Source organism: Nannospalax galili, unplaced genomic scaffold, assembly GCF_000622305.1.
Source record: "Nannospalax galili isolate Female #2095 unplaced genomic scaffold, S.galili_v1.0 scaffold32, whole genome shotgun sequence".
NCBI lineage: Eukaryota > Metazoa > Chordata > Mammalia > Rodentia > Spalacidae > Nannospalax > Nannospalax galili.
Window position 1 is genome coordinate 5264713 of NW_008335297.1, and position 18270 is coordinate 5282982.

Genomic DNA, 18270 nt, shown 5'->3' on the forward strand with positions numbered 1-18270 from the left:
CTTCCTTCCTTCCTTCCTTCCTTCCTTCCTTCGATCTTTTTGAGACAGGGTCTCCCTGTAGCCCCAGCTGTCCTGGAACTATGTAGACCAGGCTGGCCTCGAACTCACAAAGATCTGCCTGCCTCTGCCTCTCAAGTGCTGGGATTAAAGGCATGTGCCACCATGCCTGGCCTTTTCTTTCTTTTTTCTTTATGCATGCACACCATTGTGCATGCATGGAGGTTAGACGCTAACAAGACAGCTTGGGGGAGCCTGCTTTTTCCTTCCAACATGTGGGTCTGGTGATCCACCTGCCTCTGCCTCCTGAGGGCTTGGATTAAAAGTGCGCATCACCAAACCAGGCGTTTCCCTCCAGTCTTTTTTTAAAAATGGTTTTATGGTTTATAAGTTCTCTCAGAAATTGCACCATCAGGGCAGATCACATCACCAGATTCATTCACCAGTCTTTTACTTGTCTTGCTTTTCCCCAACACCAGCTTTGGCATTTGCAGTCCCCCTTATCTTCTTCCCTCTGCTCTTGAGTTCCTTTCACTGTGTTCTTGAGGTCTTTTCCTTCTGATACAGGCCACGTCTTGCAAGTCTGTGTTTGGGCTTGTTTGTCTTTGAATAAGCTGAGGATCATAAATGTTGTCAAAGCTAGTTGTCTTGGGTTTTGAATCCAAATACAAAGATGACATTTGGTGTGGTTTTGTACATTTTGGCTGGATTTTCCCAAATTTGTGTTCAGCATGGTTGCCAAGGGTGAAGGACACTGGTACCTCTTGTTTCCTCTAAAGTAGATGGTTGGTCATGAACTTCCCTGGCTAGATAGTTACATAGCATGTCATTCAAGATGGTGGTCACCATCCTCTCTAGCCTTTTAATGATGTTGTTCAATTGTCTTTGTACTTATATGGTTTTAGCCAAGGAATCCTTTCTTCCACTTGTATTACATCATTATCTCAGCATGGAACACTTCATGAATTTGCATGCTAGCTGTGTACAGGGGCCATGCTAATCTTCACTGTATTGATTCAATACTAATATAAAGCAAGCATTCAATTTTCCTCTTCGTCATTGCTTTACAGAAAAATGATTACATGTGTTGGTATGGTATTATCAGTATTGATTCTGCTTGGAGTTTATTGAATTTATTGGCTATGTAGATTATACTTCTCTCTGTAATTAGGATGAGACTTTAAAACTGACTCCCAGTCCCAGGCATTTGTAGTTCTTTTGACTCAAACTGGAGAAACAGGTCACTACTGTCATTATTCTTCATTTTTATATCATGTATGAGTAACATTCCTCTACTGCTGTTGCTGCTTCTGGGCACTTTCAGGCACTATTGCTATGGTTAGGGAAAAACATGTGTGCCACAGTGAGAAGAGACAACAGCCCTCAACAACCCAGATGTCTTTCAAAAGGGAAATGGATAAAGAGATTATATTATTGAAATGCAATAGCATGAATGACCCGCCAAAGAATCACACTGGGTTAAAGAAACCAGTCTCAGAAGATATACAGTGTATTATTATATTGTGAAATAGCAGAACTGTAGCAATGCAGAACAGATTGATGGCTGGCAGCGGTTAGGGGATGGGGCAGAAGGTAGATGTGGATATAAAGAAGTAGCATGAGGGAGTCTTGCAATGATAGAGCAATTCTATAATTTGTGGTACAGTCACACAAACCCATATGTTATAAAACTGCAGATTCATACATAAATACATAGTACCACATTAAAACCTTCATAACTGGGAACACTGAATTTTCTTAAAAAGAAACATGTGAAAACATCCATTACCTAAGTCACAGTTGGACAGACTTTCTCTTGTCAAATCAATAACAAAATCAAGTTTCTTCTCTACAGCCTGAAAAGTTGTTGTAAAAAAATTAAAATTTTTTTAAACAACAGAAAATGTTTTCGAAGTATGAAAAACATTTTTTTTCAGTGCTGAGGATTGAACCTTGGCTTTGTTCGTGCTCACAAGTGCTCTTAACACTAAGCTACACTCCTAGCTCTAAATCATCAGCTAGAAGCTAGAGACTGAAATTTAACTCTATTATAAGACTGCACAGTGTTTGAGAATGTGACTAAGAATCTCGATGAATTGGTAAATATGTGTAGTTGTAAAATATACTTAGTTGTTTGCTTTTCAGAGTGCAAGCTAGACTGGAACCTTGTTAGGCAAAATACTCCCATATAATTCATGTCAAACACACACACAAAAGCTAAAGGAGGGGTACAGAAAGTACAATTCACTGGAGACCCCAAACCCATTTCCGGCAAACCTAGATAAAGACTGAAGGAAAAAACTCAATCACCCAACATTGCTGCAACACTGGAGTTCCCTGAACTAATGTTCAAATGAACAGTACTCAGGGACAGCAATTGTTACCCACCCCAACTGCAATTACAGTATTGGGTGAATCACTGGCATTTCTTGGTATATTTTTCCCAATTTCTGGAAGAAAATGAATTTAAAAAAAAAGAACATAACTGATTAAGCTTATTAAACTGTTAAGCATGGTCTTTGTAATATGAGGATGCTGAAAAATAATGATGGGAATGCAAATTCATTATTTAATAAAAAGTAACTAAACATATCCCCCAAACTGACAAGCTAGTTAAAAAAAATATTTCAGATTAAAATAAATGTTTTCTTTCCGTAATTTTACAAGGTTCCACTAGCTCCTTTTCTGCACTATCTGACATTATTTTAGCATTTAAAAATGTAACATTTTGACGGGCATGTGCCACCCAGCACTAGAAAGGCAGAAGCTGGAAGATCTCTGGGAGATTGAAGCCAGCATGCTTCATAGTGAGTTCCAGGCCAGCTGTAACGACAGGAAAACCTTGTCTCAAAAAAGACACCCCCAAAAAAGTAACATTAAGCAACATTTTGTTATTCACAGTATCTTTAAATAGAGAAGTAGCTGAGGAGTGGTCTTCCTAGAATGTGCAGTGTTCTGCTTCCCCAGAGCTGCTAATGTAAGTATCTTTATGTGGAAGAAAGCCTTCCAAAATGAAGATGCAATCACACCAATAGAGTGAAACGAGACATGAACATAGGGAATTCAGGATAAGAAACTGTGGGGCAAGTAAGATTTTTTTTTTTTTTTGAGACAGGGTCTCCTTGTAGCCCAAGCTGGTCTGGAACTTAACTATGGAGAGCAGGCTGGCTGGAACTCATAGAGATCCACCTGCTTCTGCCTACCGAGCACTGGAATTAAGGGCATGTGTCATCATACCCAAGATGTTTATTTTAAAGGTGAGTAAATATTACTTAAGTGAAAGCTGCAAGTTTTTTTGTTTTTGTTTTTTAAAACAAAACTAGGTAAGATGGCACATAGTTGTAACTCTAGCACTTAGGAAGTAGAGGTAGAAGGATCAGAAATTCAACGTCTCTATAGCCTTAGCTATAGATAAAGTTCAAGATTTGGCTCCATGAGATGTCAAAGAGGGTGGGGAAGACACCTTTAAGCTGAGCTCTGCTAAAACAGTCTATCTCAGGCCAGGCGTGGTGACGCAAGCCTTTAATCCCAGCACTTGGGAGGCAGAGGCAGGTGGATCTCTGTGAGTTCAATGCCAGCCCGGTCTACAGAGTTCCAGGCCAGCTGGGGCTACAGGGAGACCCTGTCTCAATAAAAAAGACCAAAAATAAAAGAACATATAGGCAAACCACTACCACCACAAAAAAAAAAGGCCACGACAAACATTAAAATTAACATAACTGAAAATATAGGTTGTAAAATTAGATAAACACAGTAAAGAAACAAAAGTCCTTGCTGGGCGTGGTGGTGCACGCCTTTGATCTCAGCACTTGGGAGGCAGAGACAGGCGGATCTTTGTGAGTTTGAAGCCAGCCTGGTCTACTTAGTGAGTTCCAGGACAGCTGGGACTACAAGGAGCAAAAAGAGGCTTTTCAAAAAAAAAAAAAAAAAAAAAAAAAAAAAGAAAAAAAAAAGAAAAAAAAAAGAAGCAAAAGTCCTTAAGTTGATACAAAATTTAAAGAAAATGTCAATTTTATTAGGGATTCATCGATTTTATTTAGGTATTATTAATCATGGATACAAAGTAGAACATTTTTCTGCAATTTTGTACTTATATATTTTATTATTTTTTATTTTATGTGTATTGCCTGTATGTGTGTTAAGTGCATCCATGTCATGCAAAGTCCTCGGGGAGTCAGAAGAGGGCATTGGATTCCCCTGAAACTGGACAACTGTTAGCTACCATGTGGGGGTGGCTGGGAATTAAACCCAGGTCCTCTACAAGAGTAGCCAGTGCTCTTAACTGCTAAGCCATCTCTCCAGCCCCCAATTTTGCACTTTGTTAGAAGATATTTGGCCTAGAGAGTTTAGCACCAGAGCTTGGTTCCTAGCACCCAAGTCAGGTGTGCCAGGGCACAGATGTCCTCTACCAGCCTGCACATGCACCCAAATGTGACACAGATTCACACAGATAAACAAATACATAAAAATAAAAAATAAAAAAATATAATGTTCATTATTTAAGCTTTCTAATTTGATAGACCATATTCTAATCAAGTTAAAATACCTGTTGGATTTGATGCAATCGGACTTGTCGAATTAGGATTTTTCATCAACATAGCATCATCAGTGTTACTAAAATGATAAAAAAAAGTTAAAAACAAAAATAAGCATACATTATCAGACTAAAATCTGCAGTTAATAGAATTCCTCTATTTTAACATTTCACAATGTTCTTATTTATTCAAGGGGGCACCCAGAGGTCAGAAGACAAGAATTGATTCTTTCCTTTGACCATGTGAGTTCCAGGGATCAAACTCAGGTGGCCATGTTCAATAGCAAGCACCTTTACCCTCTGAGCCATCTTACCAGCCCTCATAACATGTTTTAATTGAACAACCATGGGAGAGGATATAAAAATCAATATAAGAAAGCACATGTACTCTATTAAATTATCTTGGCATTTTTCTTGCAAACCAATAGACTACACATGTACACCTTACTTGTACATTGATATTATCCCAATAAAAATATAGCAGATATTTAAAAAAATATTTATTTTTTCTTTTATGTGTATGCATGTATTGCCTGCATGTAGGTAAGTGTATCCATGTTGTGCAATGCCCGTGGAGGACAGAAGAGGCTCTTGGATCCCCTGGAACTGGATTTATGGACAGTTGTTAAAATGCCAAGATAATTTAATAGAGAAAAGATTCTCTTTTCAAAAAATATTGCTTGGAATAACTAGATGGAAAAAGTGGTGGTGCATGCACTTGGGAAGTGAAGGCAGGAGGAACAAGAGTTCCAGGGCATTCTTAGCTACATAGTGAGAACTTGAGACCCTTTCTGCATACCTCTCCTATGCCTGTCTTAATCATTACAGCACAACAGCAAAAAATGAAAGTCTGGGAACCTTGTTTTTCTTTTGTAATATTAGTAATCATCTTCTAGATCTGTTTTCAGTTTTTCATCAGTTTGCTACTTTCTACAAAAATGTATGCTAGGGGCTGGAGAGATGGCTCAATGGTTAAGAACACTGACTGTTCTTGCAGAAGACCTGGGTTCGAATCCTATCACCCACATGGCAGCTAACAACTGAGTCAGGCATGGTGACACATACCTTTAATCCCAGCACTCAGGAGGCAGAGACAGGCAGATCCCTGTGAGATCCAGGCAAGCCTCATCTATACAGTTCCAGGTCAGCTGCGGCTACAGGGAGACCCTACCTCAAACTGCCCTCCCCCACCCTCAAATACCCAAATCCTGGTTTCTATAAGTCCACAAGCAAGATACAGTATAGCTCCTCTCTTATGAGAGCTCCTCTCTTAGGAGGCTAACATGGGTCACAATGTCCTGAAGATTTGACCAGGTCTAGAAGATATGCATCCAAAATGGCTCATTCACATAGCTGGTAACAGGATACCCACTGCTTGATAATCCCTATGACATGGTGCTACTTTGCCCCAAGAGCAAGCCATCTATGAGAGAGCAAGTAGTCTATGCTGTCTTTTATGAAGTATTCACAAAATGTCACTTTTGCTATTTCCAATTTATTAGAAGTGAGTCACTAAGTTCATTAAAAAGGAAAGTAAGCTCCTTTTAAAAGGAGTAGCAAAACAATCACCATATTTAAATTTCACAATAGGTATTCAGTCTCCCCATCACCTTTCATAGTATAGGGTGACTTCATTTAATAGAAACATTGTAATTTAGCATCTTTCCCTTAAAAAATAGCTAAGATTAACACAAAAAATGAGCAATTCTATTGAGAGAAAACAAAAACAAAAAAAGGAAACAGAAAAAGCTCAAAAGTGACCCAGATAAATGGGGCGTGTTAGTGCTGGGACTATAGGAAGACCCTGTTTCAAAAAGACAAAAAGTGAACCAGATAGATTTTTCAGAAACTGTGACTAAAAAATGTTCAATGCATAGATTGTTAAAAGAGAAAGAGCTTCAAGGAAGAACTTGAATATATAAAACTAATCTTAAAATACTTAGTATTATAAGATTTCTTCATTCAAACCATAAACACAGTACATTTTTCCACTTAATTATTTAATACCTCTCTTTTATAAACCAGGCCTGGTGGCAAAGGCTGGTAATCCCAGACACTCAGGAAACTGAGGTAGGAGGAGCCCAAATTCAAAGCCTGCCTGGGGCTATGGACACAGTTCAAGGCCAGCCTAGGCAACTTAATGAGACCCTATCTCAAGACAAGAGGAGGAGGACTGGGGATATAGCTTAGGATTTCCTACATATTCACCTTAATCACCCAGGAACAATGACAAAATCACTCCTTTGTACTAATCTTTTTTAAAAGTTTTTTTAGCATTATTTTAAATTGTGTGATGGGGTACCTCACGACTGACCATAGCTATGCCATGTTACAGCCCTAACTGGCCCCTAGCAACTGAAACTAGAGGCAGATAATTCAGTGGGAATAAAAAAAGTTTGACCCAGCTGAACCAAGGTATGGTTTAACAGGTCGGTGTACATCTGGTTGCTCCTGCTAAGGGCAGATGTATGGCTTCTGTACTTTCCACTTGGCTTGCTCTTGCAGAATAGAAATTGTTTTCTTGCAGAATAGAAACTGTTAGGGGGATTTTCCATCCCTAAGCTTGGGAACTTAAACTTTTCACCCCTGAATGTGGTTATTCTGTATAAAAGCTCACCCTAAGAATGGCTTGGGGCTGCACTTGGGACCACAATGCCCAGTGTAGTTGCCAGCCAGCTAAAGAGACTTTCTATTGGCTATTTTCTGTGTCTGAGTGGTCTTCTCTGGTGAGACAACCTCACAATATTTACATATGTATGTCTGTGTACATGTATGTACACATGAGTATGGGTGCCTGTGAACTCCAGAAAAGGGCTTGTCAGACCCTTTGGAGCTAGAGTTACAGACAGTTGTGAGCAATGTAATGTGGGTGTCAGGAATTGAACTCTTCTGCTGGAAGAGCAAAACATACTCTTAACCACTGAACCATCATCTCTCCAGCCCTGGTACTAATAATACCTTTTATTTTTCCTTTTCTTAAAAATTTTATCCTGTTGTGTAGCTAATTCCCACTATAATATAAAAGTGTTCGACACCAAGCATTTCTCTTGTATCTCAAAGCAAAGAGTTTGAATGACTATTAGATTTATTTTAAAAGTTTTGTAGATATTCTACTAGATTAAGTTATGACCTATTCCAAGTTTGCCAATAATTTGTTTCAGTTATAAATAGACATTTTGTTAATTCTTGCATCTATTGTGAGCTGATAATTATTTTTCTTTCTGGAAAATTTCATTAATCAATTTTGTATTGTTAAGCTAATACTGCACCACTAAGATACAATCAACTTATAGATTTTTCTATTTTAACACTAATTTTAGCAAAGTTCATTTCTCATTAAAATAAACTGAACTGGGACTGAAGGGATGGTTCAGTGGTTAAGAGCACTAGTTGCTCTTGTGGAGAACCTAGGTTTGGTTCCTAACACCCACATGACAGCGAACAGTCACCAGTAACTCTAGTTCCAGGGGATGTGACACCCTCTTCTGGCCTCCCTGGGCACTGCTCACACATACTGTACTGACATACATGCATGCAAAACACTCATATACATATAAGAAAAAAATAAATTAGTACCAGGCGTGATGCCTTTAATCAGAGCACGTCGGAGGCAGAGGCAGGAGGATCTCTGAGTTCAACGCCAGCCTGATCTATATAGTGAGTTTCAGGCCAGCTTTGGCTACAGGGAGACCCTATCTCAAAAGTAACTTAAATTTTTTTTTTTTAAAAAAGAACTGTAATAGCTTCCTTTTCATATTCTTTGGCACAGTTTTATTTAATCCTTGTATTATTTCTTCCTTAAATGTTTTATAAAACTTTGAAGTCATCATGGCCAAGTTACATGTTTGTTACATCTGTATACTTTGCTAAGGGTCCTCACTGCCTGAAACAGCTGCATGAATCACAAACTCTTGGGGTTTGAGAGATGGTTCAGCTGTTAAGAGCACTGGCTGCTCTTGCAGAGAACCTGGGTTCAATTTCCAGCACCCACATGGCAGCTAACAACTATACATAACTCCAATTCCAGGGGATTTGACACCCTCTTCTGACCTCACTGGCATTGCATGATATGGGTCCATCCATCTACATGCAGCTATTACAATCATGCACATAAACTATTAAAATATTTTTTTAAAAAGTCACAGATTCTTATTTCAGTATACAACATGAAGTAAATTCATTTGTATTAATAGATGCAATCCAGTAATAAGCAGGACACATTTGTCTATAAAGTGTTATTTCAGTGATTGTTCCATTTTTTCACTTCCATCATTAGCATCCTACCTCCTTTTTTGACATGTCATGAATTTCAGAACATGCTATCAAGAAGGGGTAACAGCAAAGACTCATTGATGTGACTCCTGCCTTCACTAACTAAATGCATTCTTCATAGCTTCCTCATTCAACTCTAAAACATGGGCCTCTACACATAATTAAAAATAATAAAAACAGGGGATAGAGAGATGGCTGAGCATAAGAACTCTGACAGCTTTTGCAGAGGACCTGGGTTTAGTTCCCAGCACTGACGTGGTGGCTAACAACCATCCACAACTCTAATTCCAAGGTATCTGATATCGTCTACTGGCCCTCCACTGGCATTGCATGGCAGCACTTCCATGCATTCAGGCAAAACATTCATATACAAAAAATAAAAATAAATTTTTTGTATAAAAATAAATTTTAAAACAAACAAAAGATAAAAACAAAAACTCCTTAAAAATGGGACTATAGAGATGGTTCAGAGGTTAGGAACACTTATTGTTCTCAAAGGACCTATGTTTTGTTCCCAGCATCTACTCTGGGAGGTTCACAACTACCTGTTAATTGAGGGTCCAGGGGGATCCATGGGTACCTGCACTCACATGGACATGCACACACACATACACATGACTAAAACTAATAAAAATAAATGTTAAAATGCAGGCTTCAATGTTATGGGATTACTAGGGTAGTTCTTGAAGAGTCAAAACTTATGTTAGGTCCCCAAATAGCCAGATTCTACCCTAAATGAAATGCTTCTTCTTTGCTTTATAGCATCTTGTATATGAACAATAACTAGGGGAAAAGTAGTATTCTAACAGGCTTTCACTTTTTTTTTTTGGTGTTTTTGAGACAGGGTTTCCCTGTAGTCCCAGCTGGACTGTAACTCACTGTGTAGACCAGGCTGGCCTCGAACTCACAGAGATCCACCTGCCTCTGCCTCCCAAGTGTTGGGATTAAAGACCTGTGCCACCACACCCAGCTTAATTCACTTAATTTTTTACACTGAGAGAGAGAGAATATGCATGTGTGCCATGTGTGGGTGTGGAGGCAAGAGGATAACTTTCAGGAGTTGGTTCTCTCCTATGTGGGTCCTGGGAATTGAATTCAAGTTGTCAAATTTAAGGCAAACACCTTTACACAATGAAGCCATCTTGCCAGCAGAATTCATCTGAGCCATCTCTCTAATCCCTACCTTTTTTTTTGGTCTTTTTGAGACAGGGTCTCCCTGTAGCCCCAGCTGTCCTGGAACTCACTATGTAGACCAGGCTGGCCTTGAACTCACAGAGATCCACCTGCCTCTACCTCCTGAGTGCTGGGATTAAAGGCATGCACCCGGCTCCTGATTTACTTTTTAAATTATGTATTTTTACTTTTTAAAGCTTGAGCTATAATTTAACATAAAAGCAAAATGACTAAATAATGAGAATGAATAATATTATAAAACTTCAACTATTGACAATCACTAGCAATAAGGAAAGAATTCATCAGCTGTGTGTGGTGGTGCCTTTAATCCCAGCACTCAGGGAGTTCAAGACCTAACTGGTCTACATAGCAAGTTCTAGGCCAGCCAGGACTACACAGTGAGACCCAGTCTCAAAAGACAAAACAAAACAAAAAACACCAAAGAAAAGGGAACTATAGTGTTGGCTCAGCAGTTAAGAACATTTACTGCTCTTCCAAAGGACCCAGCACCCACATGGCAGGTAACACACCTTCTTAACTCCATTTCCAGGGGACCTGATAGCCTCTTGTCCAGAGTCTCTGGGCACCAGGCATGCATGTGGTGCCTGTATACATAAAGTCTTTTAATAAAAAAAAAAAAAAAAGCCGGGTGTGGTGGCATATGCCTTTAATCAATTTTTGAGAATCAATTTATTTCCTTCATGTTCTTGATGTGAATATGAAGTTTGACACTATTTTATGTTTAACTGAGTAATATTTAAATATTTACAAATACTTTTTTAGATAAATAACTATGCACTTTTTGTAGAAATGCCTACCTTTTAGAAATAAACTTAGCACAAGCCGATGGCAAATCATTCTTTTTGCTTGTTTTTTTTGCAGAATTAAAAGTTTCACAGTTCATAGAAGTCACTTTTTCATTTGGACCATTAACTGACTCTTGGTTCACAGTCAAATTCTGAATAGTCTCTGAATTTGCAGTCTGTTAAATGGATGAGGAAAGAGCAAGTGAGTGGAAACAGGTGAAATTAATGATTGGTTAAATTTCACATAGAAAATATTACTACATATGCATGTCAAAACATTAAATATATATTCAATGGCTGGTATCCATAATGGTGATTTCTCTGCCAAAATGAATTTTCAAAAATTTAGGAGTCGGGTGTGGTAGCAAAAGCCTTTAATCCCAGCACCCAGGAGGGAGAGGCAGGTGGATCTCTGAGTTTAAGGCCAGCCTGGTCTACACAGCGAGTGTCAGGCTAGTTGGGGCTACAAGAAGACCCTGTCTCAAAAAGACCAAAAAGAAAAAACTAAACAAAACAAACAACTGAAAGGCTTAAGAAAAAAGGGAGACTATCTGGGAACCTTGTGGCTAGAAAGCAACACCATGGTACCTTAAGGAGGTTTGAAGTTTGGCCGAGCCCAAGGAATCACTCAACTGGGGGCAGGCTTTGAGAGTTCATAGTCTTGCCTTCCAATTTCTCTCTTTCCTATGCCTGCTTGAAAATGTGAGAACTCAGTTTTCTGGTATCCTGCCATGCCTCCTTGCTCTGATGGACTCTTATCCTTCTAAAAGCAAAAGCTAAATAAACTCTTCCTTCTATAAGCTGCCTTGATCATGGTGTTTTATGACAGCAATGGAAAAGGAACTAAGACAGAAATCAATACCACAAAGTGGCCTATTGCTATCAAGAACCTGGTCCTGTTGTTTATGGATGAATTTGGAAAACTAAAAGTTTGACCTAGGGGCTGGAGAGATGGCTCAGCTGTTAAGAGCACTGACTGCTCTTGCATAGGGCCTGGGTTTGATTCCCTGCACCCACATGGCAGCTAACAACCATCCATAACTACAGTTCCAGGGGATCCGACACCTTCTTCTGACCTCTGAGGGTATTGCATGACATGAGTGCACTCACACACATGCAGGCAATTCATTCACACTCGTAAATTAAAAAAACAAAGTTTGAACTAGAAAAACAGGTGACTGTTATAAGCAGAACTTAATGGGCAGTTCTAGTAGAGGCCCAGCTCAAGATACCCCAAAGGGAGATGGAAACAAGGATTTAAACAGCAACTGAGATATTCTGGCAAAAAGTATCTAAGGCCTAAAACTACTAAATTAAAATGTAATGGACTAATTTCTTTGGCAGAAGAAATTTCAAGATGCCTAATGTTGAATATGTGGTGTGATTATTAATGCTGAATACTATACAGATCTACAATGAAAATGAACAAGTGTGGCAGAAAGAAATCCAGGATGTAGTTTGGAGAGAAAGATTACTAGGAAGCTTACTGTTGCAGCAAAGTCAAGTCCTAGAAGAGGTGATCATTGTTAAGAGATTAGAGCTATTAAAGTGAGGCTGTCTCTCCAGATCTACAGGGCAATACCCCACCCAGAGCTCCCAGCCCGTGAAAGGAAAAGTCCTAAGGAGTTTTCCCAGTCCTAGAAAACCACAACATACAAAAGCTCTACTGGTAATATGAAGGAAGCCAAGGCCCATCCAAAGCTAAGAGCCTGTCTTGGCAGTGTGATTCAGGTGGTGCTGGCCTTAAAGGAGTGTAAAATGTGAGGGGGTCATTGATTCTTCCTATGAGGCTTCAGAGAGCCACTGAGACCAGGCAGTATATGGCAGGGGAGTATGTGCACTGAGAGAAGGCCCTGGGAAGCCAAGACCCCATGATGTCCAAGATGCCAGAGCCATGAGACAACTGAAAGCTGTATACAGGGAGTGAGACCAGCCCCAAAGTGAGATGTATGTTATAGACAGCAAAGCTGGAGGAGCTGATCCATCCAAGCCCTTTGGAACTGAACTCCCAAACACAGGACATAGAGCTACAGGATTTGGTGTCTGTTGTGCTGGGTTTTGTCCAGTATTTCCTCAGTATGCCCCCTTCCATTCTTTTGGAATGGACTGTGCATTCTGTGTCATGGTATGTGGGAAGTATGCAATTTGCTTTTTGACTTTTCAGTTAAGAGAATGCCTGAAGTCTCAGAAGAGACTTTTAGACTTTTGAATAGTGTTGAAAATGTTAAAGACTATGGGGACTTTTAAAGTTAGACTAATTAATAATGTTGCATTATGATATGGTCATAAGCCTATGGGGGTCAGGGAACAGAAAGCAATGATTTGAAAAAAGTGTTTCCCATAGGCTCAAGTATTTGAACACTTGGTCAGTTGGTGGCACTGTTTGTGGAGGATCACGGACTTCTAGGAGGTTTGGTCTAGCTGGAGGAAGCATGTCATTGGGGGAAGGCTTTAAGAGCTAATTGTCTTGCCCCTCTTTCAATGTCTCTCTCTGTTTCCTCTGCTTGCTAGAAGATATGAGTGCTCAGCTTTCTGTTCCAGCAGCCTCCTGCCATAATGGATTCTTATTCCTCTGGAACCCTTAGTCAAATAAACTCCTTTTATAAGTTGCCTTGATCATAGAGTTTTATCACAGCAAAAAAAAGGTAACTAATACACCAACTATAATCATGACAGACTATAAAAATATTAATCACTCCTAAAACAGTGTGTTCTGGGGCTGGAGAGATGGCTCAGTGGTTAAGAGCACTGGCTGCTCTTGCAGAGGACCCAGGTTCAATTCCCAGCACCCACGTGGCAGCTAACAACCATCCTTAACTCTAGGTTGAGGAGATCCGGTGCCCTCTTCTGACCTTTGTGGGCATTGTATGACATGGGTGCAGATACCTACATGCAGGCAATACACTCACACACAGAAAATAAAAAATAAGTAAAATATAAAGAAATACAAGTGGCAGTTTATTTTATTATTATTATAGGAAACACAAGTGGCAGCTTATTTTTGAAATTTATTATTTCTATTTTATGTGTGAGTGTTATTGCCTGCATGTAGGTAAGTACGCCCATGACATACAATGCCCATGAAGGTCAGAAGAAAGCATCAGATCCCCTGGAAGTGGAGTTACAGATAGTTGTCAGCCACTATGTGGGTGCTGGGATTTGAACTGGAGTCTGCTGCAAGAGTAGCTGGTGCTCTTCACCACTCACTGAGCCATCTCTCCAGCCCCAGGAGTTTATTATTTAAAGGCATTTTCTCCAAAAACATATTCAGAGAATTATTCTAAACTTATCCTTTAAAGTTTTCTGTCCTAGTTTAGAAATGCATTCACTTCTCATGATCCAGCTATTTACAAGTTGACTAGATTACTGAAACCTCTATGTGTTTATACCAACCTTACAGACTGTACTACTGATTACTGTATTCGATTCCAAACAATTCTCTTGAATTGTTTTAATATGTCTTTGAAGTCTTCCTATTTTTACCTGGAAGAAAAAAACCTAAATGAATACCAAATGAGAGCACTAAATATACAGAGGTGCAGTATTACTACGCCAACATTAAAATTACCTGAACAAAAAAAGTCTAACTCTTAAATTTAGCTTTTTATTTACTATTTTTATTTTATGCGTATGAGTGTATTGCCTGCATGCAAGTGCACCCATGTCGTGCAATGCCCACAGAGGTCAGAAGAGGGCATCGGATCCCCTGGACCTGGAGTTAAGGATGGTTGTTAGCTGCCATGTGGGTGCTGGGAATCGAACCTGGGTCCTCTGCAAGAGCAGCCAATGCTCTTAATTGCTGAGCCATCTGTCCAGCCCCTTAAATTAGTTTTTAAGAGTGCCCAAACTCAGAGGCACTCATTCCCCTAGAGATCTCTTGGAACTGGGTGTCTCCTAGAACTGTGTTGCCAAATTGTCCCTGCTGGAACTCTGTCCCAGTCCTACCCATCATTTTATTCAAAATGGTCTCTCCAGCTTGAGAGCCAAGTACAAGCTTGGCTGCACCCTAATCTGAACAGACCATCTGGTCTTTTCACTCCTAGTTCTAGAATATCTCATTTATCCAAGGCCATTGGTCCTTCACACAAACTGGAGTACAGGGATTAAAGGTGTGTACCACCATACTGGGCCCATTAGGGTTACTTTGAGAAATGGTTTACTGCAATTACCTGGTGAAATATCTGCTTGCAATTATCTTGTTTGCTAAGAGGCTTCCAAAAATCTTGTTAAAGAATGTTCTAATCTTTGCCCTCAATATCTGCTTTGGTAAATATATTTGATCACCCAACCACAAGAAGGAATTTCCCCTCAGTGGTCTTGAGTCACATAGACATCTGCGGCTGATGGTCACACAGAATGTGATTTGAATCTACCAATGCTGTAGCAATTGGGAAATGATGCTGGGAAACCTATAAAAACTGTAAGAAACCTTGGGCCAGGGCCTAGAACTTGAGTGCTAGCTCATCTGGGTCCAACAGCATATATAAATGTGAGATCTCCAAACCTCAGAGTGGTGCTTGGGTCCTTGCTGAATGTGATTTTCCACAACAGTAGAGGGAAAATTCTTTGACAAGGTAGTCTTGTGAAACTCAGACATCTACTGAAACAAATGAGAACTTTTTTTCCCCCAAAAGATGTTTATTTTTATGTTATGTGTGTTTGCCTCCATGTATGTATGTATGTATGTATGTATACCATGTATGTATCTGCTTCCCAAGGAGGCCAGAAGAGGGTGTCAGATGTCCTATAACTAGAGTTACTGGTTGTGAACCACCATGTGGGTGCTGGGAATCAAACCCAGGTCCACTGCAAGAGAGATCTTAGCTGCTGGGCTATCTCTCCAGTCACTACCACCCCATTAAAATTATGATTCTATTATCCTATTCCAGGATCCTATGACCTCTAGCAGGGAGTACCTTCTATTCTTTCACTCCCTCAGCTAGCATGGTTTTATTTTGGTTTAATTTTGAGACAGTCTCATGTATTTTAGGCTGGCCTTGAACTCCCATAAATTCAATGAGGACCCTGAATTTATCATCTTCCTGCTTCTACCTCTGAGTAATGGGCTTACAGCTGTGCATCAGCATACCCCGTTTATGTAGTTCTGGGGATCAAGCCTAGGATAATGTTAGATAAGCCAGTATGCTATCAACTGGAACAGCCCATAAATGAGAAATTCTTATGTAGTCATCCCTTGCTATTTCATGGAGGAATGGCTCCAAGTTGATAGATACAAATATTTGATGTTAAGATTATTTACAATGGCATAGTATTAAAAATTACACACATCCTTCTGTATTCTTTAAATCATCTTTAGATTACTTATGATGCCTACTATACAGTTTGTCATATGGTACTGTTTAGGGAATGACAAGACAAAAAGATGATACATGTACAATAGAAACATTTTTTCCCATTAAATATTTCAGTCTGCAGTTAAATACGCAGGCATAGAAACTAAAACATGGAAAACTGACAAAACTAACAAAGTATTTGAAGCGGATTTTATGCTTGTGTAATACTCAAAAATGGAAGAGGCTTGTCATGGTGGTATAGGACTACAATTCCAACATTAGGAAGGCTGAGGCAGAAGGACAGAGTTTGAGGCCAGTCTATAGACTATATAGCCAGATCCAACCTCGAAAAAGAAAAGGAAGAGCTGGGCGTGGTGGCACATACCTTTAATCCCAGCACTTGGGAGGCAGAGGCAGGTGGATATCTGTTTGAGGCCAGCCTGGTCTACATAGAGTTCCAGGCCAACTGGGGCTACAGGGAGACCCTGTCTCAAAAAGATCAAAAAAGAAAAAAAAAAAAGAAAAAGAAAAAGAAGAAAAGGAAGAATGGAAGATAAAAATGGGAAACTTGTCTGCAAAAAAACTGATGTTAGTTTAGTTTTCAGTTGGTTCTAATCCTAGAAAACTAAAACAAAAAAACTCAAAAGATCTGGAAATAGATTATGTAAGCTATAACAAAGGACATATTTAGAGTAGAAAGAAACTGCCCACATACTATATATGTCTATGGACACAGAATACCTTATAATTTTAAGACTGTTTCTCAATTAAAACTTGTCTCCAGGAATCAAATTTGGGTCTTTTATTGCTTGCCTTTCCTAATATATAAGAGATCATCAAATTCCACATTTTAAAAGGACTGAAATGAGCTTAGAAACTTACAAATAGTTCACCAGCTATTGCTTCATGCTTATTCTTGCACTCGGCCTTCACAATACGTTCACTCAGTTCATTCATTTTTTTATCAAATAATTTGCAGTTTATCCTGTAGATCTCCTGTTGAATCCAATATTTAACCTAGAATTTAAAGATAAAGGCCAAAATATACTGTTTCAAATTTTAAAAGTTTTGTACTTCTTAAAAACTGCTTTTCTAAAAAAATGAAAGTTAAAAAAAAACTGCTTTCTTTACTTTTTCTGATTTGCTGTAATTATAAAAACTACTGTGACTATACCAGAACTTGGGAGGCAGAGGCAGGCGGATCTCAAGGCCAGCCTGGTCTACATAGTGAATTCCAGGACAGCTGGGGCTACAGGGAGAGCGTGTCTAAAAAAAAAAAACAAACAAAAAAAAAACAAAACCTACTTTGACTATACCAGTAAGTTTTATAAAAATTGAATATTAAACTTTGTACAACACATTTAATATTTAGTACATAAAGATGTTAACTAGTTCATATAGTTCCAGCTGACTCTATAAGGTATATTATATGAGCAAATCTATATTCCATCTATTATTATCTTAATGACCATAACTGAAAATTAGTACTCCATAAAAGAAGCTTGACTTATCTGAAAGCCAGAGTCTGATGAAAACAGTGGGGATAGTCTATAGTAAATATAGAATAACTTATACAAGTTTGAGCCTGGACCTGGTTATTATATATAGTGTAATAACCTGTAATATGTACATAGCCTTTGAGAAATCTTATTTCTGGTCTTTGCTTTTCCTGTCCACAAACAGGTATATGATAGTTTGCTGAATGAGGGCTATCTTAAGGATTTTATAACAAAGAAGGTATTATGTAGAAGAGTTCTACAAAACAGAAAACATTTAATTGATATAAGGAAAATTAACATGCAAGATAATCACCATTAATTGCATAATTTTTTAAGGAGGTGGCTTTATTAGGTTAAAATTGAAATAAACCAGGGACAATCATCTAGTGACTAATAACCTTGCACAATGCACACTATTTTTCTTCTTTTGGAGACAGGGATCTTGCTATGTAAACCAGGTTGGCTTCACACTCAGATCTTCCTGCTTCTGCCTCCCAAGTACTATAATTAAAGGCATACACTATCACTACATACTATTTTAACAGACTATAGTAATTATTACATGATAATCATTTTTATCATTTTCTTAAACTAGGCTAGCCCGATTTTAGGATGCATAATTGATCTTAATGCTCACTGATATGAACAGCTCAGCTGAGCAACACATTCAGAAAGTTTTTCACTTGGTGTATATC

The 18270-nt window shown here is 38.9% G+C and overlaps 1 protein-coding gene, 1 non-coding gene and 1 pseudogene across 4 annotated transcripts in view; all 3 read right to left on the bottom strand.

The window, feature by feature from the left end:
• The window catches only part of Atf7ip2 (activating transcription factor 7 interacting protein 2), a 39415-nt gene that overhangs the window by 6734 nt on the left and 14411 nt on the right, over nucleotides 1-18270 (bottom strand). Inside the window, exons 4-7 of one of the 3 annotated variants that reach the window (XM_008829940.1) lie at nucleotides 16959-17093; nucleotides 14176-14265; nucleotides 10795-10958; nucleotides 4544-4611 (exon numbers count right to left, since the gene is read on the bottom strand). In XM_008829940.1, coding sequence (XP_008828162.1) covers nucleotides 4544-4611; nucleotides 10795-10958; nucleotides 14176-14265; nucleotides 16959-17093 — 457 coding nt within the window. The remainder of the gene's footprint in view (nucleotides 1-4543; nucleotides 4612-10794; nucleotides 10959-14175; nucleotides 14266-16958; nucleotides 17094-18270) is intronic. The other 2 variants (XM_017797339.1, XM_008829941.1) reach the window with 2 other exon arrangements.
• Nucleotides 288-882, bottom strand: LOC115069783 (annotated as a pseudogene).
• LOC115069793 lies at nucleotides 941-1048 on the bottom strand. The gene has a single exon (XR_003849026.1). It is a non-coding gene; the product is annotated as a U6 spliceosomal RNA (small nuclear RNA).